The sequence below is a fragment of the Bactrocera dorsalis genome, chromosome 3, assembly GCF_023373825.1.
Source record: "Bactrocera dorsalis isolate Fly_Bdor chromosome 3, ASM2337382v1, whole genome shotgun sequence".
NCBI classification, from domain to species: Eukaryota; Metazoa; Arthropoda; class Insecta; order Diptera; family Tephritidae; genus Bactrocera; species Bactrocera dorsalis.
This window is the reverse complement of record NC_064305.1, coordinates 78,691,429-78,713,967: the sequence shown is the minus strand read 5'-3', so window position 1 is coordinate 78,713,967 and position 22,539 is coordinate 78,691,429. Positions and strand designations below refer to the sequence as shown.

The 22,539-nt window shown below is 33.1% G+C and overlaps 4 protein-coding genes across 12 annotated transcripts in view; 1 reads left to right on the top strand and 3 right to left on the bottom strand.

Annotated features, from left to right (window-relative positions):
- Positions 1–548: 548 nt before the first annotated feature.
- Positions 549–3,091, top strand: Tysd1 (Peroxisomal leader peptide-processing protease). The gene is made up of 6 exons (XM_011216550.4): positions 549–819; positions 873–1,653; positions 1,719–1,882; positions 1,946–2,055; positions 2,327–2,786; positions 2,849–3,091. The coding sequence occupies exons 2-6, from the start codon at positions 920–922 to the stop codon at positions 2,935–2,937; spliced, it is 1,557 nt and encodes a 518-aa protein (XP_011214852.2). The 5' UTR covers positions 549–819; positions 873–919; the 3' UTR covers positions 2,938–3,091.
- Positions 3,092–3,143: 52 nt separating this feature from the next.
- On the bottom strand, positions 3,144–5,895 carry LOC105234252 (NF-kappa-B essential modulator). 7 transcript variants are annotated; one of them, XM_011216545.4, is made up of 8 exons: positions 5,758–5,895; positions 4,940–5,460; positions 4,664–4,751; positions 4,483–4,601; positions 4,250–4,426; positions 4,033–4,185; positions 3,505–3,891; positions 3,144–3,450 (listed from the first exon to the last, which is right to left on the bottom strand). In XM_011216545.4, the coding sequence occupies exons 2-8, from the start codon at positions 5,441–5,443 to the stop codon at positions 3,301–3,303; spliced, it is 1,578 nt and encodes a 525-aa protein (XP_011214847.2). In that variant the 5' UTR covers positions 5,444–5,460; positions 5,758–5,895; the 3' UTR covers positions 3,144–3,300. The 7 variants fall into 7 exon arrangements, with proteins under 7 accessions (XP_011214847.2, XP_011214845.2, XP_011214848.2 ...); XM_011216543.4 differs by having other exon boundaries at positions 5,689–5,856; XM_011216546.4 differs by having other exon boundaries at positions 3,144–3,435; positions 5,689–5,846.
- Positions 5,896–6,649: 754 nt separating this feature from the next.
- LOC105234254 (uncharacterized) lies at positions 6,650–7,383 on the bottom strand. Its single transcript, XM_011216551.4, has 2 exons — positions 7,259–7,383; positions 6,650–7,154 (listed from the first exon to the last, which is right to left on the bottom strand). Exons 1-2 carry the CDS (start codon positions 7,271–7,273, stop codon positions 6,759–6,761), a joined length of 411 nt encoding a protein of 136 aa, XP_011214853.2. The 5' UTR covers positions 7,274–7,383; the 3' UTR covers positions 6,650–6,758.
- Positions 7,384–13,012: 5,629 nt separating this feature from the next.
- Positions 13,013–22,539, bottom strand: part of LOC105234256 (GTP-binding protein RAD) — a 140,066-nt gene continuing 130,539 nt past the window's right edge. For 2 of the 3 annotated variants that reach the window (XM_049453816.1, XM_049453817.1), the window contains 4 exons: positions 19,535–19,715; positions 18,196–18,329; positions 16,221–16,376; positions 13,013–14,159 (listed from right to left, as the gene is read on the bottom strand). In XM_049453816.1, coding sequence (XP_049309773.1) covers positions 14,010–14,159; positions 16,221–16,376; positions 18,196–18,329; positions 19,535–19,715 — 621 coding nt within the window. In that variant the 3' untranslated portion in view covers positions 13,013–14,009. The remainder of the gene's footprint in view (positions 14,160–16,220; positions 16,377–18,195; positions 18,330–19,534; positions 19,716–22,539) is intronic. The other variant, XM_049453818.1, reaches the window with a different exon arrangement.

The following is a 22,539-nucleotide window of genomic DNA, read 5'->3' as shown; positions in this document are numbered from 1 at the left end:
TGGCGGTCAATTAGAAGCTGTCCTTTAAATATACCCTGAACAGAGTATTTTAAGTTTGCCACTAAGTTCGTAACAACCAGAAGAAAACATCGGAGGACCTATAAATATATATACATATGTATATATAAATTATAATACAAACTGAACGATTAAATCGAGTGAATGGAAAAGTTTTTTACTTGCTAAGATCTTTATTGCCTAAATTTGGCAAGGATTATTATCTAAGGCAAAAGTACAATCCCAACAAAATGTTCTGACCGGACGCATTAACTGCCATATGAACTAACCAATCAAAATCAAATTCTTGTATGGACCACCAGAAGAAATCCCTTAGATACAAATATACTGCTTTTCAAACGATAATATTCAAATTAGATGCGAAAAATAATGCCTTTTCATAATAGTAATAAATTGAATTGAAGATAAAATCATGTTCGATAACTTTTCATAAAGTAACCGGTTTTGTGCTCCCAACTTCACCATCTCAAAAATGCCTCAATTGTAGGAAAAATCCCTCATTACATATGAACAAAAGAAAAGCATAGCAAAACAAAGAAATAAACAAAAAATAGGACTCTGATCTCGCCAATCTGTTGCAACTCCGTACGATAACGAAGCTAAGCGATTTAGTTCAACAAATTGGTATTTCGAAAACTTTCCACGCTGATATTGGTTGAACTGGCACAGTAAATATTTGCACACCTTGCAACGGCAAAGGTAAATACACAGCACAGCTGCAAGAGCTTATAAGCACTAGATTTTGTGCGTTAGCTTGGAATTCATACGCACATACATGGATGGTTAGAGACATGCGAACAGGTAAAACTGGAATGCGAATTCATGAGAAACATCCTAACGAATTCACTTAACAGGTTTAATGTCTAATGCTTGGAATATTAAAATAACTACATAGTGAAAAATGCTTTTAAAGATCAGGCATGCACTACTGGAGATCAGCAATCATCCAGTGACCAAGCAATCTGCAATCATTATCAACAATGAGATCATCATAACATCGGGTTGCATATTGCAGCCACATGTACGTCCGGTGGCACCTTTTCAAACGCAAACCGATAGAGAAGATGTCTGTCCCAGCACAAAAATCATACATAAATTACACCAATGTAAGCTAATTAATGTGCAGGAAGGTAGTAGCGATGAGGCGAAACATTTAAGTGCGCTAAACTATCAGGTGACATTCGATAGACGCAAATTACCCATGCCGAATGCACGACGGAAGCAACCACATATCCTCACAAGATATTGTGCCAAGTTATTGTATCTATTCAACTCGGCGGAGATTTCACGACATGTTCTGCGCTTCCTGAACAATGATCGGACAGATAGTGCAACCGAAACGCATAATGCCGTACTGCTTTCGAGTTTTCTAGTGTTAAGCATGCGTTGTGACGGTGTTAAAGAGAATTTTGAACGTTTTCTACGACACATTGCGCACTATCTACGTTATTTGCAACCAATACACACACTGGACGATGTGCTGGTGATGTGCACACCATTCGGCCTGGAAAACTTCTACAAGACAATCAGCATTGGCAAAGTGTCCAATGTTATGGGCCGCGATGGGTGTCTCTTTGTGCTGTCTAATGCTTTGGCACTGGGCTGTGAGGGAGCGGCAGTCTTCAATAACAAATTGTAAGCTGGTTTGCGTTGCATTGGTAGAGAAATTCATGCAATAGTGTAGAATTTTGTATTTTCAGGCGTTTAATAGGCATGATCATGTGCACATCCTTTCAGCGACAGCAGGAAAATGTCAATTTGACGCTGGCGGCCAACTTTGCGTACTTGCTGCGCGATTTCATGCAACAACTAGGTTTGAACATTACTTCAGTGCGTGTACCGAGAGATTCATCAAATTTTCCATGTAATTGAAAGTAATAATACTTATGTATTTTGAACTTAGTGCTATTAAAATTGTACTTTGCAGGGGAACGTGCCATGGTTGTAATTGAAGCAGCTGGGAGTCAAGGTACTGGCACATTTGTTAAAGTGTTGAACAAAAAGTTTATACTCACTTGTACACACGTTGTTTTCAAGGTAAATATTCATATAAATATTTAAATAAAATATACAATGATAATACAAGCACTAAAAAAGCTCGTAATTAATGCGCGCTTAACTGTCAAATAGCTTCCGTTTGAATGACTTTTTTTTTGTTTTTGGCTTGAACGGACGCCATTTAATTTTGACATTTATTTGCAACACTAACGCCATTTCTAATATACACATATATTTTTCGCATGCATTTACGTCAAAAACTTTGCGCCAATTCATAATTTTTCGCGGAAAATATTTATCCAACAAAAAGTTAAACTCGAAGGCAGTGTGTCGCAGCGTGGACGGTGAGTTCGAATCGGAAGTGCTGTGGCGTAATCCGCAATACGATCAACCCTTTGATGTCGCTTTGTTAGCTGCACCTGATAATATTCCAGAGCGTTACTGTGTACGCTTATCCGGTGCTAAACCATCATTGGGTCAGACAGTTTATAACGCTGGATTTCCGTATTTCGTCAACTTTAATTTGAAATATGATTTCAATCCAGCCATATTTCAAGGGCGTATAATTAAATGTTCACCGGGCGCTATCATGTCGGATGGTTGCGTACAGGCTGGCCAAAGCGGTGGCCCGATGTTCGATGAACAAGGCTCTATTCTGGGTATCTGTGTGTCAAATATAAAAGTTGGAAATGTAGTCTACCCTAATTTAAACACCGCCGTGCCTATTTGCCAGATACGCACATGGTTGGAGCAATATGCGCGTACAAATGGTATGCAGGCTTTATTTTACTTGTGAAGTTTTGCAATAATTTGTATGTAATTATTTTTGCAGATATACAAGTGCTCAGTAATTTGGTAGCGAATAAGGAAATGCAGCGCATATGGGCGTTAGAAGCGCCTCCAATACTTAGTAAATTGTAGCCGTCACGCTCATTACAATGTATTTTATCGTTCGATAATCGGATACCGACCCATTTGAACTTAATCACTATTAAATTGTGTTTTGTAAATATATATTTAGTTTATAAATGAAAAATCGCGTGCCTGTCACACTTTGAAAAGTACATACATATATGTATAATGCAGACTTCAATCAAAACAAACAAACAAAATAAAAACATACAAAATTGATTTGGTAAGTTTGAATGAACATTGTAATCATATATTTTTTCATTTATAATTAAATTAATACACATATAAATATATAGTAGTAGATATTTATACATCTACGTTTCTTCGATAAGTTTTATCAGAAGCAGAAATAATAATATATAATAGATATATTTATGTATGCACATTACGATCAATGCACTGGTTGGCATGCTCTTGCAAAGTGGTTAGAGATGAACAGGTAATTGAGCATATTGGACATATGTGTTGGGGTGTAGTTGGAGCTGGTGGTGTCAGCGTAGCGATATTCTGTAAATAATAATTCTATGTTTTTGTTTTTATACAATTAATTTGTATACAAATATTGCAACTACTTACTCTTGATGCTGTTGTTGGTGGACTGACTCGTTGCCGTGTTAAAGCAGTTATACGTTCCTCCAGTTGACCAACTAGTTCGCTTAGTTCATGATTTTTGCGTTGCAGTGCACGCAAATCGTCTAGCAGTTGTGCCTTTTCGCCAGCCATCTCCTCGCGTGCAGTGCGCTCCAATTGAAAGTCGCGACTGTAGACATCCACTTGCTGGCGCAGTACATCAAGTTCTTCGCGCATTTCAGCGCGTTGTGTGGCGTAAATCTCAAATTGTGCAGTTTTCTCTTTGTCATTAGCTTTCAACAAAGCTATATCGGATTGTAGTTGATTAACTAATTCCTCAGATACGGTTAGATTTGCTTTGAGACAATTTATTTCATCGATATATTGTTTTTGCTGTAATGAAATAAAATGTATTTGTATATAAATGAGAATAAGACATTTGGGAAGTATGAATGTTTAGTTAAAGTTTAGTTTAAATTTTTTTTTTTTAATTTTTATTTTTATATTATTTAAAATTTTATTTGAAATACATACCATATCGTTGATTTCCAGCTTCTCTGCCAGTAGTTGTGACATACTACGTTCGAAATTTTTAGTTACTCGTTCATGTTCAAGTCGTGTAACATATTCAGACTTTTCTGAATTTTCACCGTTCTTTCCCAACTTCGAAACGACCTCAAATGATGACTGCAAAATTAAGTACACACTATAGTAAGTTGAAAGCTGAATATTTATAAAGATTTATACTAACAAGTTGTTGTAATTCCAATTTTTCGATCTGTGTACGCATATTAGCGATTAACGCCGACTTTTCGGAAATATTTTTTACAATTTCCTCGTGTTCCTGCTTTCGTACAGCTTCACAGGCTTGTATTTGCTCGATTTTTGACTCCAATTCACGTTTCAGATTTAAGTTTTCATTACGTAACTGCAAAGAAAAACTCAATCAACTCATATACATATATGAATGACTGAATTACTCACTGCAGCTATTTCCTCTTGGCATTGTTGCAACTTCTGACGATTTTCCATTTCGTTAGATTGCATTTGCTTTTTCATTTCTAACCATGAACTCATTTTGCTATTAACTTGTATGAGCACATCTGAAACACATTTTTTGAAATAGTATTTTTATTTTGGTTTTATGTGACATAATCTTGCATACCTTTCATTTTGAGATAATCACTCATAACAGTTGTGAGCTCTTCGCAAGCTTCTAAAGACACACTTGGAAATTGTGAATGGATACTGGCCTGGAATAAAGAAATGTCATAATTATTATTATATAAAAAAAAATTATTATTTTTGATCTCATATTTGCTTTACTTATCACACTCTTGTTAGCGATCAAAATTTGTTGAAATCCAAAAAAAAAAGTACTAATAGATAAATTTTGCACTTTGTTACGTCCTAAAAAATAACGACTTGACACACCAATTACCTTTAAGGCATCGGCTGGCACCTGACCCATTATATAACTTACTGCCATGGAGTTTGTTAAACTCTCCTTTGTGTTAGTTTCACTTTTTTGCTCCACACCGCTGGTTTTTGGTATGGTACCGGTCGTAGTACATCCTTTTACGCTTGTATCATCCGACTGTAGTTCACCATTATCTTTGGCAACTATGCTACTCTTTTGCCATACGTCGTAACTTCCTGGTTGACTGGATGCTTCCATTGCTTTTGCCGAGTCAATGCTCCGTTTCCAAACTCCATGTCCAACAAACTGTCCAGAGTTACTATCGGAAGCCTGTGTAGGTTTGCTGGCCGATGCTATAGCTGTGGTTATGGAGTTAAATTTTTCATCATTTAATATTGGTTCGTTGACTTGTGTTAGTGTCGTATTTTTGTTATCATCTTGTGTTGTTGCATTATCATGCACTGAAATCAAAGAATTTGGTTGCGAGCAGCTGCCCAATATTACAAACGATTCCTCCTCAGCCATTATCCACACTGAAGTTCCTATAATGAAAAGCAACTAAGCATGATTACTTTGACACACATACTAATACGGGATTCCCCTTATAATCACAATATTATCACATTCTATTTTACGATTTTCGTAATAATGAATCACCACACAAAGAAATAGAATTATGTCTATAAATGTAGGTATGTATGTGTATTCACACTCACAAACTAATGCGCAATGATGAAAAATATCAAATTTTCACAAACTTTAATACCTACAATCTAAATTTTTTTTGCAATTGTGTCCAGTGTCCAATTCTGCAGAAAAATAGTCACTTGTTTACTCACGCTGCAGTTTTTCTGGAAAAGAATGCACCACAAAATAAATAACTTGCAACCGATGCGTTTGCCGAATTCGAACTCGAACGAACCGGATTGCCTACAGCTGATTGCACAGGGTTGCTTCAGCGCGTTCGAATAGTAACAGTTTTAGTACTCAAGTGCTAAATATGGCTGTATACAAGATTTTAAATAGTCAATAATTTTGAAATGTTTTCGAAATATTTTTAGTTTTACTCTAAAAACGTTTAAATAAGTAATTATTGCTTGCAAAGATTCTTTGATTTAACTGCATTCCAGCGATTAAATGGAACATAAGTTAGTACCAAATAAAAACTTTAACCCGGCAAGGTAGTGTGTTGCATTTTCGAATGGAATTTCGAATCGTTTGCCAAAAACGGGGTTGCAATGAATATTTTAAGGGTGACTTTTGTCGAAATGTTTATCCCGCCAACTCTAATATACAAAGGATTATGGAAACCAGAGTTGCGAATTTACTTATTCGAAAGTTTTGATTTAAAAATTAGATTAGCTATTATTAATTCCAAATTAAATTTGCAATAATCAATTTCGATCCCGTCTTTGCGATTAAAATTATTTTTTATTTTGTGAATTAAATTATTTTTTAATGAGTACTCGGGACTAAAATTTATTATTTATATTTCAAATTCGGTATGTTGGATTCAAAATTTCAAAATTATTTTTAATTAACACTTTTGGGCTTACAAAAAAAAAATATTCTAATGTTAATTAAATTATTTTTTTATTGCATTATTTAGAACTTGGTGGCAACATATTTTCGAACACAGTATATTTTTTAAATTTAAATTTTTAGATATAACCTTTCACAGTTGTAAAATAAGACTTTTCTAAGTCATTCCATGAAAGCAGAAAACAACAGTTACATATTCCTTAACTACATATCTTTTATTTCACTAACCAATAATGAGGTACAAAAATTACTTAAACTAATTATAAATATAATATATTTTTTTAATGAATCATTGAGATTATCCAACTCTCCGCGTGCGTCCCACGTTACGTGCCACTTCGGCGCGATAACGAAAGAGTGGACGAAATAGATTCACTTCAGCTAGTTCCATATCGAAATCCACATCCACCGGCTCATTGAGTTGTGCCTCGGACAAAGCACGACGCACACGTTCGTTCAACTCAAATGGAAGTGGCGCTTCAAGAGCGGGCTTCATAATTACTAAACCGTCGAGTCCGTTCACTGTGCTTTGTTGTTGTTGCATTTCCGGTTGATTTGTATCGAGCGTGTCGGGCTCTACTGTAGTTGCAGTTGTGGTAGATCGGAGATTCTCAACGCTATTACCATCAGAAAGTGGGCGTGCATATGCGAGTCCGAGGAGAGCGCACACGATCATATAGCAGAGGTTTTGACACTGAAAGAATGACGTAATCGGTAGCGAGGTTATTAGAGTATGCTAAAAGGGTTATGTAATAGTTGTTAATCGAGGAAAATATTGGAATTTTCTAAGTTACTTACATTGTAATTCTGCATGCTAGTTTTTATTGCTTTTGTCGCTGTGTCGATATTTTGTGAAAGTTGATATTTTCCGGTAGCGTTCGTATTGCTTTCTGGCCAATTAACAACGTTTTGTTGGAATACGAAAGTTGCCGCTGCCTTTTATAGTTAGAAAACTTGTGAAAATTTCTAAGCTTTCCGCAAAAAAATAAAATTCAAAAGCAATTGCATTTTTACGTGTATCGTATGTAAATATTTTGCCTGCATATCTAGTACATACATACATATATATTTTCTTCACAAACTACACAGCTCCAGCGACTTTTAATAATTTACGCCGGCGCGATAATAAATTGTTGGATATTCAATTTTAAGCTAGGTTAGGTTAGGTTAGTGAAAAAAGTAAAAAGTGCTAATTTTCACATAAACTCAAAATTAATGTGAAAAATTAAAATAATTAAGCTTTTGGGTTTTTATTTTTAGCATTTAAAGACATTTTTTGATCAAAATATTTAATTTCCACAAAATATTTTCTCAAAAACAATTTTTATTCAACCGTTTATAATTATTTTCAGTTAAAATCAATTTATTTTAAAATCTACATCAATTCACAATTTATTTCCCGTAACCAAAACCCCTTTCCGCTTTCCAAGTTGAGCATCCGGCACGCAAAATAAATTTTCGGCGCCGTCAAAATACATACATCACGGCCAAACCAACGCTTTGTTTATTCGAAATTAATTAGTTCAATTAACGGACATTGAGCTTTTCGTTTTCGCACCTTCCGACGCAATTAACAGTTGACATACAGTATTTTGCAAATATTATTTTATAGAATAGTGCGAAATATTCTAATTCAAGTACATAACGTAATATGACTAAATCTTGCGTGTGAAAGTGTTTTTAATGAGTTGCTTCGCCGGCAAATGCAGCAAATAAATTTCCAAAAAATCAGTGCAACAACAGCAAGTGCAGCGCGCAGCTTCGTAACGTGCTCGTGCAGGTGTGTGTAAGTGCTCGCCGCTTGTGTGGTTGTGTATGTGTATGCATACATATGTTCATACATTTTCTTACTAGTGCAGCCTGCGTGAGTCCCTCAAATCATTTCTTTTACGCGCCGTGTTCGCTTTGAATCACTTGACAAATAAGTGCACCGTATGTGCATACATGTACGAGTATGTAATAAGCATGTGCAAGTAGCACACAACTGTCAAAAACGTCACTGTGCAGCGCGAGTGTCACGCGATTTAAAAATGTAGCTAAGCAAATGGCGTAGTACTACTGAGAAATCACTATTATTAGTTGTTATTTACAAATATTATTTAAAATATTAACATTTTATGGTGGATCATTGATAAATAAGGGCTCTATGCATAATATCACGTATTACTTAATGATTCATGCCATCTAATAAGAATAGTTTCAGATGATTGAGCGTGATAAATTTAGTACAGTTTAAGTTGTGATTAGCAATTGTAGTTATAATCAATGATCAGCGTCTATAATTTTTGAAAGCAGAAAAAATCATCGTAAGAGGTTTTACCTCGACTTCAGGCGAGCCCTATGAAAAAAAGTTTAAACGCCATATATGTATGTACATATGTATAAGACAAATTCAAATAACCAGTTTTTTTTAACTATGTAGGTTTTTTTTTATTAAAATTTCTATTTTCTGATAGTGTAAAAAAAATGTATGTACATTACCCCGAATTCATGATTGAGATAAGTGCGGAGTGAATGATAGAGTATTCGTGTCTGCAAAAGAAGTCGAGGATGCAATTTTTAAGATGTTATATTCAGAACTCTATTCTATTTATTGTTAGTGTGTGTTTTTTTGAAAAGAAATCATTCCACTTTTACTGGAAAACTCTTTATAACTGGTAACCGTAACTCTAAAAATATTTTAAATACTAGTTATAGTATAACAACAAAGCGGAAATCTATATATTATCGAAATAGGAGCGGTAAATTAAAATTGTTTTTTTACTGGATTTTATTCGAAAAATGACAAGATACATATCGTCACCTGAAATGCAAAATGCATATGTTCAACATTTTCTGTTCTGCGGTCATATATAAACCAGTCTTAACCAATATTAATATTTTGTTTCACTCAGGTTCGATTTTTTCGTGTTTTATTCATGCGACTGTAAATTTCTGAAAATGTTGTTACGTTATTTTGCATTTCAGGTAACGATATATTGTTTATTCCAGTGATATGTATAAAAAATTAGATTTTAATATTTTCTTAAAGTATTAGTTTAATTATTTATTTTTTGTCGTACTCTTTTTGCTATATTCTGATCGGGTATACTTACGATTAAATCGGCTATAACCGCGTAAACGGTGTCTTCGTCAATAAAAGAGAAGAATACTTACGATTATTTTCCGTAATTTTTAGATCCTTGAATAATTCTGTTCAAAAGTTCTAATTCAACAATTTAGTTAAACATTTACTTTCTTCGCTTTATTTTATTTATTGTTTAATTAGTTTATTTTTAAATTCTTTCAAGTCATAATTCTTTTTTATTTGTATTTTTATTTATATTTTTATTTATACTTTTGATTACACAAGACAACTTAAAAGAGTAAACATTTTACTGTTAATTAATAGCTATTGATTTGTATTGGTGTTTTTCATTATTATACATACATACATACATACATCAATTCAGAAAAAAATACTATTAATACTTGTTTATTGTTGCTTCCACTTGATTTATTGTTGCTCTCGCTCGTTTCTCTTGTGTTGCAAAATATTTATGTATATTCTTTAGTAATTTACTTTTAAATATGTACATATGTATGTACAGCAGTTAATATTTATAAATGTTTTGCATGGCTAGTTGGTCGCTCACAAAACATGACAGCCAATTTTCCTTCTGAAATTTCCCTTGATATTTCATTTCATTTCCCATCAATAAATTCATTTCAAAAAGTTTTGCTTATCGACTTAATGCTATAAAATCATTATTCCCCTACTTTTTGTGTTTATTTTTAATTTAGTTCATCCTTTTAATAACATACATACGTACATATGTATGAAAAACATTTCAGTTAATTTATAAATACTTGCACGGAAGACAAATACATATACATATTATATAGATTTTTACACAAGTATTATAAATACAGATTTCTATTGTAAACACCCCAATTTTCCAATGTAGTAATGTCTAATGGGTGATTGCGTTTAAAAAATGGCAAAACTCAATAATAATTAGTTTAGAATAAACTTTTTGTTGTAGGTTTTTAAGATTTTGAAGCAGCAGCCTTTATAAAATGAGGAAAAATATTTGTTTTTTACATTTTTGTTGATATTGAAAATAATTACAAATTTGTTAATATAAAAGCTGAAACACGAAGACATTGTTTGGCGAAGTTGGAAGAATTCTTTAAGTTATTTTTATTTATAAATGTGAAATAATGCATAGCCTTAAATAATATTTTTATTATAAGTAAACAAAAATTTAATTTCTCATATTTATTACATATTACTATTATTATTTATAGCTCTTATTCTGACTGAAGTGGCAATGTAAACCTCAAACTCTTACATGTCAGAAATAAAATGAAATAAAAAGAAAAAATCAACAGCAGCGAAATAAATTGGTAAGTATAATAAAATAAATAAATAAAATCTCAATAAGGACGGTCTAAGTTCAGATCTAACCGAACATTTCATACTCTTTCAACTTACAAGAATCAAAGCTTGAGAATCCACTTCAGATATTGGCAAAACTTTACACTCAACTAGGGAGACTATCGCCGTGATTTCATCCATATAAATATTTTTTTTTGTAAACAATTTAACGCCGAAATTTTGGAAAAATATCCATTTTTTAGAAATCGCCATTTGGTTAAACAATTTTATTTTGCTTATTCCTTCAATTCGCTTTACTAGGTTCACCTTCAACGAAATCTGTTAGGTTTTATAATTTGAGAGGATCCAGTTCAGAGATATAGTGATCGTCGCAAAAGGTCTTTTTTGAGAGGAGCTCCCAGAGATCAGCTGTAGTTCCTTTCCAAATTATTATTTTTTGTAATACTCGCTTCGGCCTTCTAACTGTATATAACCCCTTTAGGCGGGAGGATACACTATTATTAGAAATAGGACAATTTAGGAATTTCATTAATATTTCTCACATATTGACCGATAGATGCGGTAAGAAAAGAACAGGAAGTTCGAAAATATTTATATTTGGTTCGTGGAAGATACACATAGGAAGAATTAACTCAATTTTGCCCATATTTGGTAAAGATATACATATGTCGACATTTTTCGATCCCCTTCTATAGTAGCGGATTTCCAGAAAGACATCAAAAAAATAAGGTTTCGTGCGGTGAGAAAGATTTTTGGCTTAAAATTATGAGACATTCAAAAACTAAAAGAATTTGAAACAAGGATCGATAGAAGAACTAGCCAAAATATTGATTCTTGTGAAAAAACGAAATAAAAGTATGGTATGAAAATTCTTGTTCCTTCGACCAATATCTCACAAAATAACAGGTTTTATGAAATTTGAATTCAATTAGTCCAGCTTTTTCGGAGGCGTCTTACTTACCGACTTTGAAAACAGAATTTCCAGAGAAACATGTTTAAAGTTTTTTGAAACGATTACAACCATTTTAAAAATCTATTATAAATATGCTCAAATCTCCCACTATTTGCCGGATCACCTTCGATTTTTCGGAGAATATTTGAAAATTTAAATATCTTCGGCAAAAAACCTCGATTTTTTAAGTTTCCAAGTAGTTATAATATTCTTAATGCTTATTTTACACAACTTAATAAAATTTAGCCCAAAAAGTTATTCTAAAATTCGGCAAAATGGCTGCTGTAATCGAATTTCTATACAGAGTTGCCGAATCACTAAAGTATTTGAGTTTATCTCTCTATTAACCCTTCTTTGAAAAATGCTGCCTGCTTTTTAGGAAAAGAAATAGTGTTTTAGATTAAATGTGGAAAAAAGTAAAAAAAAAGAAATAAAACCAAAAAATTGCCAACAAAAAAATAGTTTCTATAGCCTACACCGACACCTTACCCCCTTCAAAACAGATTGATATTCCCAGTAAATAGTTTTCTAGATTAAATTTTTTTGTAGGTTAGTAACTTAGCTATGTAAATATAATAGAGCTTTGTTAACAGTTTACTTTTAGAAAAACATTAGGTATAGTCTATACATTTACATACATATTTCTTCAATAATTTTGATTAATACGAATTTTTTCATTTAAGAAATGGGCACTTTGGCAGAAATATATATCTGTATATAATAGGTATATAGTTGCTTACAGTTAGTTATCTGATTTTATAAAATAGTTACCTTAAAAACTAAGCAAGGGAAGAAAGCTTTGATGAATATATAATATACAAAATCAAACATTAATTACATACATACACTTCTAATCAAAGTACACTTTGAAGAAAATTGCATTGACAAATTATTATGCTTTTAACTATTACTCAAACTTCTTCCCTTTTGTAAAGCTTTACTGAGCTCATGATTTCGTTCTATTATGTACAGTTATTTCACTTAAAGCCTAAATTACTTAATTACTTTTGATTTTGTATTAATATGCTGATATAGTATTTTTTTAAGTAAGAGAAATTAAGAAATATTTTGTATTAAAGAAGAGATTTCAATGAAAAAGTTTGATATTTTGAATTTTAGAAAAAGTTTATAAGAAAATATGGATTTGACATAATGAAGCTAACCGGAGCGAAAAAAGTTTCTAAAAAAAAGTTAGGTTATGCGTAAGCATTTTGCGGAGAACGGAGAAAGACCTACAACAAACTTCTTGAGCTTAATTGCTATCTGACGTCAGCAAATCAGCTGATACTGTCAAATTCCTTAATAACGGTTTAGCGGCAGTGCTGCCAAGAGTTTGTTTTTATACAAGAATTTCGAAAAGACTTAGCTGCATGCTTGAAATTAGTTTGAAATTTTCGACCAAAAGGCTTTAAAAGTCAAAACTATAATTTTGCGGCATATTTTTTTACACATTTATATATATATTTTTTTAATCTACATAAATTTTTTTGTTAACAATTATACAAATATGCAACTACTTTAATATTCATAATATTTTGTTTACAATATTTTATAAATACACATTGGACAATTCTCTCAACTGTTGTTTAGTTAAATTTAAAACGAAACCGTTATATCTGAAAGTGCTGCGTTTCATTTTGTAGGTAATTGGTTTGAACGCCAAAGCGCATGCTCGCCAGCTTTTGGCTAGGAAAGAGCTTTGCTATGCTTTGTTAGGGCATTATGAAATTGTTGCCATTTATTTTTTTTTATTTGATTTTATCGCTTGAAAAAAGAACGTCATTTAAATTTATGGAGCAAATACATACAGAGTTACCTACAGCTACAACTATATATCTCGGTATAAGAATATTGATTCATGTCACACCTAACCTAAACTCACATATTTGGAGTAAATATATATTTCTATATACACATCTATAAATACATACATATATTGTACATATGTAGTTAAGTTCAATACATCTAGCTAGTTACATATATATACATATGTAGTTTAGTAACGTAATGTATTATGTAATATAGGTATATAAATAATATGAAATGCTTTATCTACATTTGCACATTTTATTTTATTTACACACAGGTGTCCCGTTATAGTGCCACAAACCTTCACTTTGTTCAGACAGTCCAGTTTTTGATTTAGTTTACTCTTTTTTGTTTCTTCTTATTTTTATCTCACTTAGACCCTGTCACCCGCTCCGTCGCATTGCTTTTTAGAGCACTTGTAGATTCTCGCAATTTTTAAATTTCGAATCTTCCTTGCCCAGTATCCAGGTGAGCATTTGGCGCGCCTTCATGCTGGCCAATACAACGCTGCGGCTCTTATACCAGTGCGCCGGCGAGGAGGCACCATCTCGATTGCCCTGAAAGTGCATTGTGCGATTAGAGTTTGTATACATACATACTCGTATATAAAAAGAATGGGTGTAAACATTAAATATTGGCAAAAAACGGTTATAATAACAGTTATATTAATGGTTATATAAAAGTTAGTTTATATAAAGGATGACTGTAGTTGATTGTGATTATAGTTAAAAAAGTGAAAAGTGGGTTTTCTGTATGTAAAATTGAGGGTTCAATGTTTAAAAAAATTAAATATATTTTTTTAATATAAATATTTATAATTTATGAACATTAGAAACCGATATCAGATGTACATATACTTTTTAAAGTATTAATTATATAAAAACCTCAAAATATGTTTGTTTTAAGTTATTTCAACAACTTTATAAAAATAAATAAATTTCTTTATCAAAATAAGTAAATTACTCAAACTCTCAAAAGCCCCTAAATGAAAGTACATACTATAATAAAGTCTTCGTGGCTGTGAGTCTAGGTATATAAATATATTTTACTTGCTTTAAATTTATTAAGTATGCCTTATGTCTCTGTTTTGTCATATTGGTTTTCAAGAGTTGTTTTTTCGAGCTCATCAATTCGACTCCCGCTAGCTTGAAATGTCCAAAAAGAGGCGCTCATTGCAATCATTAGTGTATACTAACAACATCGACAATGGAACTGAATGTCATTCTTTACAGGGTTTGTCCGGAAAGTAATAGGACTAAGCCGATTTAAAAATTTATTGAACCAATCGTTATAATTCTTTAAAATCTTTCAGAATAGGCTCTTTCTGCGCCGATGCAGCGCTGCCAGCACGATTTCCAAGCATTTAAGGTGTCACGGATGGCATTCTTCGGAGCAGCTTTGAGAACCGAGGTGCATGTTGCTTAGATCCCTCCTGTCGCCTCAAAATGCTTGCCTTTCATCGGCCTTCTCAGGCAAGAAAGCAAAAAAAACCGGGTCGAGCTACATCTGGGCTGTAGGACGGCTGCGGAAGCGTTGGGATGTCGGTCTTGGTTAGGTACCTGTTCACAAGAAAGGTGGTGTGATCCGGGGCATTGTCGTATTCAAATGCTCCGTCACAATGTCATGAACCACAGATTTTTAAAAATTTAATATCTAGGCAATTAAACGAATACTTAGTCGACGGTCTGAATTCAAAACCTTGCGCTTGTTGTCGAAAGTCTGACAGCACGGTCTTCATCAGCGACCTCTTCCCGGCCCTTCAAAAAGGCCTCGTACCACCGAAACACATCCCTCTTGCTAGCGAAAGAAAATCAGTCCTATTACTTTCCGGGCAAACCCTGTACATAGCACCCTTCGACATACCCGCCGGCGCATTGCTGAGGAGGGCGCTGTAAGACTCAGGGAAGCTGGTTAGAGTAAAAGTCTGGGTAGAATTGGAAAGGGAGTATTCTGAGACTCTCTTCATTTCATTTAGATCACTGCGCCGCAGAGTCTACTTCTGATAATTCTTTTTTTTTTATCTTATTGATGAAGGGCGACGATGGGACGAAGCCGCAGGAAAACAGGCGAAGAGCAGCTCGCCCTCAAGCATAGTTTTAGACTACTGGATCACGGTCACGTTTCATTCAGGTAGCATTAGAGGCATTGCTGCGAGGTGTACTCTGTTTCACAAATTGTCAGTTCCTTTTTTCATATGAAACTAAAATCGGAATCTTATTATATGAGCCTAATTCTTTGAAACATATGTACTATGTATTCCCATCCTCGTTATAGGCAAGAAAAATTTTATCAAAAATTGAAGCAAATATAGATTGATTAAGGGTTACAATCATGCAAAAGTTTACTTATATAAACACATGGGGTATATATATTGTCTATATATATATAATTATATGTATGTATATACTTTTTCTAAACGAATATAAAAACACCGTTTTTTTTTCAAATTTACATTGGTGTCTTGGCAAAAAAATCTCTCGTAGCAAAAATTCCCTTACAACAAGAGATCATACGGTATACTATTTACAGTTGGGCTGAAGGAAAGGGTAAAACACGCTTATGCTATAAAAAGATTCCAATATTGCGTTGTTGAATTAATTGATTTTTTGTTTACTCACCAAATTTTCAGAATTTTTCTCATTTACACAATCAGCGCCATTGTGCTCTAGCGCCTTGTCTATAACCTTTTCTTTTTCTTTAATCTTATTATTGTCTTTATCTTTATGTTTGTCTTTGGATTTCTTAGAACCAGTACGTGAAGTACCATCTGGATTCTGTTCAAAGGAGATGGTGGTTTTTATTATAAAATAATAGTGTCGGGGTTAGGGCGAGAGTTTTGGTTTTCAAGAGAGATGGGTAACAACAACAAGCCAATCAATTTGGTAGGGGTAATTCGGAAGAGCAGTGGTTATAATGGTGTTTACATTAGGAGTTGAGTCGGAGAGGCAGAATTTTTTCAAATCACAAATAAGTTGGTAGGTGGTAATTGTAGAGAGTAGTATGTGAAATGATAATGGCAAATGTAATGGTAATTGTATTTGTAATGGTGATAGTAATTTAATCGCAATATTAATAGGAATGAAAAAGAAAACAGTGAAAGTTATGATTGTGGTAATGAAAATTGTAATGGTGTTTGTAATGATGATAGTATGTTATATAATGATTACGGCAGATTAGTTAGATGTGCAATGGCAATGATTACGGCAAATATATTTATAAATGTAATGATTACCAGAATTGTAATTAAAATTGAAAAATTAATGATATAAGTAATTATGATTTTAAGAATGATATTTTAATAGTAATCGTGTTCATATTATAATTGTAATGGTAATTGCAATGTTATTTGTAATCGTATTGTTAGTGTTAATGTAATGTATATTATTAATAATGATCATGATATTATAAGTGATATATGTATGTAAGTAAGAGTAATCATGTTGGTATTGTAATTGTAATGTTATTTGCATTTGTAATCGTTTTGGTAATGTTAATGTAATTTATTATTTAATTAAAAAATAATAGTAGTCGTGATATTGATAGTTGGTATGCAATTTTTATTTGTAATATTAATGGTAATATTAACGGTAATGTTAAATGTAATCATAAAAGTAATGGTTATTAAATTATAAATGATGAAAGTATTAGTGAGGACAACAACAGGTTTCAGAAAATTTGTGATTTCAGCATATTTGTATTTGTAATCGTATTGGTAATGTTAATGTAATTTATAATTTAATTATAGAAATAATATTAGTTATGTTGTAAGTTGGAATGTGTTTTTGCATTTGTAATTTAAATAATAATATTGATAGTAATGGTAATGGTAATTGTAATCATAAAAGTAATGGTAATTAAAATTATAAATAATGAAAGCATTAGTGAAGACAATATCAGATTTTAGTATTTGTAATCGTATTGGTAATGTTAATGTAATTTGTAATTTAATTTTGAAAACAATAGTAGTAGTGTTGTCGTTAGTTGGTATGTAATTTTTATTTGTAGTGTTATTGGTAATATTAAGGTTAATGGTAATGAAAAATGTAATCATAAAAGTAATGGTAATTAAAATTATAAATAATGAAAGCATTAGTGAAGACAATAACAGGTTTCAGAAAATTTATGATTTCAGCATTCATGTATGAAATGATGATCGTATTAATAGTAGTTATAGAAGGCATGAATAAAGTAGAAGAACAAGAAGAATAAAAAGCGTTAATTATTTCGAATATGAAGTTTTTAATATATGAATTATGAAACAGTTTTGGTTATGTGTGTGTTAATGTGTATTAAACTACACAATTGTGAACGCCAATTATTCTTTCGACCTAACTGTTCGTCACGCCTGACAGACAGGCAGTTAAAATAAAATAAAATTAAATTTTGAATTATCCCGGGAAATACAATTTTAAATTATTTTTCGTATATACACCTGTGACACTTTGAGGAATTTTATATTTAAATTTTATTTTCATCAATATTTTTTTTTGCTAATTTTTCTAAAACACACACGCATACGCACTAATTCTAATATTCTCCAATGCCTATAGACGAGAGACAACACAAATTCGACACTTTAATGCTACAACTTACATGCAATAAATTTTGATCCTTTTTGAGACGAATTTGTGTCAAAGTGCCAGCCAGTAAGTCGTCGCAATTATGATTGATGCCCGCCGAGACTTCAATGAATTTGGCGCCAAAAGTACAGGCGACGCATTTGCCATCTGCGAATGGTAATAGAATAGAGGGAAGTGAGATGAAATTAAAGAGAAAAGCAAAAAGTGTGTAGACATGCATTTGTACATTAGACATTGTTATGGGTATCAAAAAAAAAAAATAAAAAAATTGAAAAACTTTGCTTTACACGCATTCTCCCACGGCACAATATCTAATGCTGCTTTTGCAAAGTTTTCGCTCTTCTTTTGTCTAACTACTTTCTTTCTTCATTTTGACATTCCTTGCACTACTGCAGCTATTTCGACTCGACAAGACGGTATGCCAGAAGTTTGTCATGTTCAAAAGTTTTTTTTTTAGTAGTTTTCGATAGTTGACAGTCAAACTTTGTGGTTCAATGTGAACTTAAGTGCTAGAGGTAAGTGCTATTAAAGCAAATATATCAATGTATGGGTGGTCCAAAGCGAATTTGCTTTCTAAGAAATTTTTATAGCAAAGTTTTGCTTCAAAAGCTTTTGTTTTCTTAGAAATTTTCCTTAAAAGTTGTGCTTCAAAAATCAAATTCTCCTCAATAAAACGTAAAAAACTGAAAACTCAAATTGCTTTAGTACTACACTTGTATTAGAGAATGAAAAATTCCGCATCACACTTGCGGTTCTTAACGCCTTGCTTCATTCCGTATGCCTTTGCTTTAATTAAACACTCAGCTCAAATGTACCGTTACACGGCGCAAGTCTTCTAATTAACGCGCTTTGAAGTGCGCGTAAAGCCAACCAATTAGCTACACCCTTACCCATACACATGTATATATATTTTTGCAGCGCCTCAAAGTATGCTACTGTGCAATTGAAAGCTTATTGAAGCACGCAATGAATTACCTTTAATTTGCAAAAGTTGGCAACGCGTGCAAAATTATTGCTAACACTTGAAGCATGCGTTTTCTTCAAAAAAAAAAAAAACTTTTGTTGCTGAAAAGGCAGTTATGAAATTTTAAATTTATATCTTTAGCTTAACATATGTATCTCAAGAAATTTTTTTTATTCAATTTTCGCTTATGAAATTTATTGTATATTAAACGAAAATCTATGCTTAATTCACGGAAATAACAAGTTGTTCGTTTTAAGGCACTAAAATTCCTTTAAGTCTCACTTTCGTCCAATAAAAGCTGACTGTGTTCTTAAAGCTTCGCTTGCTTTGCTTTTCTCGTGTGCAATTGCATTCTGCATTTAAATTTGCAACTCTCAGTTTCGCTTACCTTGTGAGGAAACCGCACGCGAACGTGCCAAATCAATTTTGTTCGCCACCAAAATGATCGGACGTGTGCGTATCAAATCCATATCCTGCAGTCGTGATAGTATATGTTTGGCGCGTGTGAATGACTCCTTGTCAATGCAAGAGTAGATTACGAGAAAAGCGTCAGCCTTTTCCAATTCATCCTGAAAATTATAAAGAGAATTATTGTAATTTATCAAATAGTATTAGCGATATTGGTACATTTATAGAAGTTGATATGTGCATATATATTGGTGGTTTCAATAAGAGCGCTACAAAAGTCTTTTTTTGAAATAAAACGAGTTGAGATATTAATGAAATTTTTTATTCCTATGAAAGTACATTCGATGCTATTATACATATAGGGAAATAGGTTTCTTTTGCATGCCCACCACAGGTAGGCTTGTAGAAGTCCAGACACTGAATCTAATTTTCGACGGTTTTCAAGCATCAATCGGCCGATACTGCTGAAATTTCACGTTCGATATTCGCACGAAGTACATCAATCGCCACTGGTTTGTTGGCATAGACCATAGACTTAACGTAGCCCCACAGGAAGTAGTGTAACAGTGTCAAATCACACGACTCAGGCGGCAAATTGGCCGGGCCATTTCACAAGATAATACATTCACCAAACTTGGTTTTCAATAAATCGATTGTGACGTTCGCTGTCTGACTTGTGGCGCTGTCCTGTTGGAACCGTATATTATCCTAGTCCATCTCATCTAATCCGGACCAAAAATATTCGGTTATCATTCACAGTAACGTGTCGGTTTTGATCATCAAAGAAGATGTACGACAAACAAAACCGCATCAAACCGTAATTTTTTCGGAATGCAATGGTGACACATGGTGTAGGTGTGGATTGCTGCCTGACCAATAACGCACATTTTGCTTATTGACGAAACCTTTCACAGAGAAATGAGTCTCATCGGCGAAGATCATTTTTTGATGAAAATCTGGATCATTTAAAAGTTGTTGTTCAGCCCAATTCAGGAACATACGATGATTCTGGTGGTCAAGCGGCTTCAGTTCTTGCGTCAGTTTGATCTTTCAAGGATGTAGGCCAAGATCTTTTCGCGAAATTCGCCACAACGACGTCATAGAGACACCCAACGCTTGAGAACGACGTGTGAGAGACTGATTTGGGTCTTTTCTATTGATGCGCTTGCGGCAGCAATATTTTCAACACTACAGGCATTTCTTTGTCTCACTGGCTCGGGAACATATTGTACTGTACTGTGGTTTACTACCACTAGACGCTCAATTGTTGATCTGACAGGACTATTATGTCGACCATAAATTGAACGCAGTGCTCTTAAAGTTGAGGCCACTGACTCTTAATTTCAGTAGTAAATTTTAAAATTATTCTAGTTGTTGGATCGTATATATTTCCATGATGAAATGGCAAATCTTACTGAAGAGAAATGTCAGAGAAGCGGGAAAAATATGACGTCGTTTGCTGACCCTTTCGGTCTACTTTTGTAGTTGCCTATTGAAAAACCTTTTACATGTATTATGACTACTGTAAACATTATTGATCGATATATACTATATTATACCTATAAAAGTATTGGGAGATATCTATATACTCAGTCATTTTATTTTATGAGTTAAATAGTTATGATATTCTTTTGATAAAGTTTCTAGATTATTGTAGTATCTTCCAAAACCTAAAATGTGTAGTTTTAGGTAGTAAAGAAAGCTTTTAAGTTGCTTAAAGAGATTGGAATCAATTTATTAGCTCATCCAATTTCAATTCTATAATATTAAACATAAAGTTAAAAAAAAAACATTAATTAAAAGGTTTAGTAAAACGTTGCCTACATCCAGGCGCAAAATTGTATTCTATCAAAGACATGCACCTTTCTTAAAGTTTCTGAGAATATAGGCACGTTATTCAATAATTATTTTTAATATATAATAACTGTTATAGTTTTTATTGCTTTTATGGAGTATTACTATTCTAGCTTCGATTAAGCTTCACTTGTAATCCATTATTATTACCGTATTTATAATATTTTGTGTCAAAATTTAGTGGATTTGAAAACAATATTGTTTTAAGGCACACACACTCTTTCTACTATTGTGCTAAAAAATTTACCTATGCAAATTTTTAAAGTCATGCTAGGCCCATATGCTTTGGCAGGCTTACAAAATCTACTCCCAAAAACCTAAAAAAGTGAGCGAATGCATAAAAAATGCGCACTTTTTAAGTTGGAAACAAAAAATATGGCATGATGCTCGTAATTTATGACCAAGCGAACCTTGAGTAGCAAAAACGCAACGCATTTCCAACGTTGCCACCTGTACACAGAGTATTTTGTAGGCCTACGCAGACCTTTTGTCATGCGCTTGAACGCATTTCGTGCCACCAATTCCTTCTAAAATTGTATAATAAATATTTATATCTATGTTTGTGTCTGTGTGCCGCTTAAATTTCCAACTCACGTTTGCATTTGTTGAAAAATATAAAATATTCTGCTTCTTGCTTGCTAACCTCTAACATTTGACTGCCCCGCCGCAGCAACGTGTTGCAAGCTGCGTCGCTAAAATGCTAACGAATCGTACCCCTGTGCTGTTTTCTGTTTTCACAATTTGCTGAATATTCCGCTGAATATCTTTATTTGCCGATTGTGGCATTGTCGAAATTTGCTCTTTGTCATTGTTTTGCATTTTGTGCAGCGTCACTGCACTTATTGTCTCAAAAATGTTTCAGCTGACGTCATCGTTCGTCTGTTTCGTCGCTTGTGTGGTTGATCTATGGTTCTGTAGAAGTATATAGTATATATATTTTTCTACTACGTCGTATTTTCACAATTGGCATTGGGCCAACACGGTCGCACTCAACGTTCCGTCTGCATTATTAATGCCCCCATTGGGCGATCGGAGGTAAATGTGATTTGCAGTTTCAGCGCAATCAATTCGATGTGTCTGCGGCCATGTCTGAGACAAATAACGGTTTAAGTACGTCGATATATCGTCTGC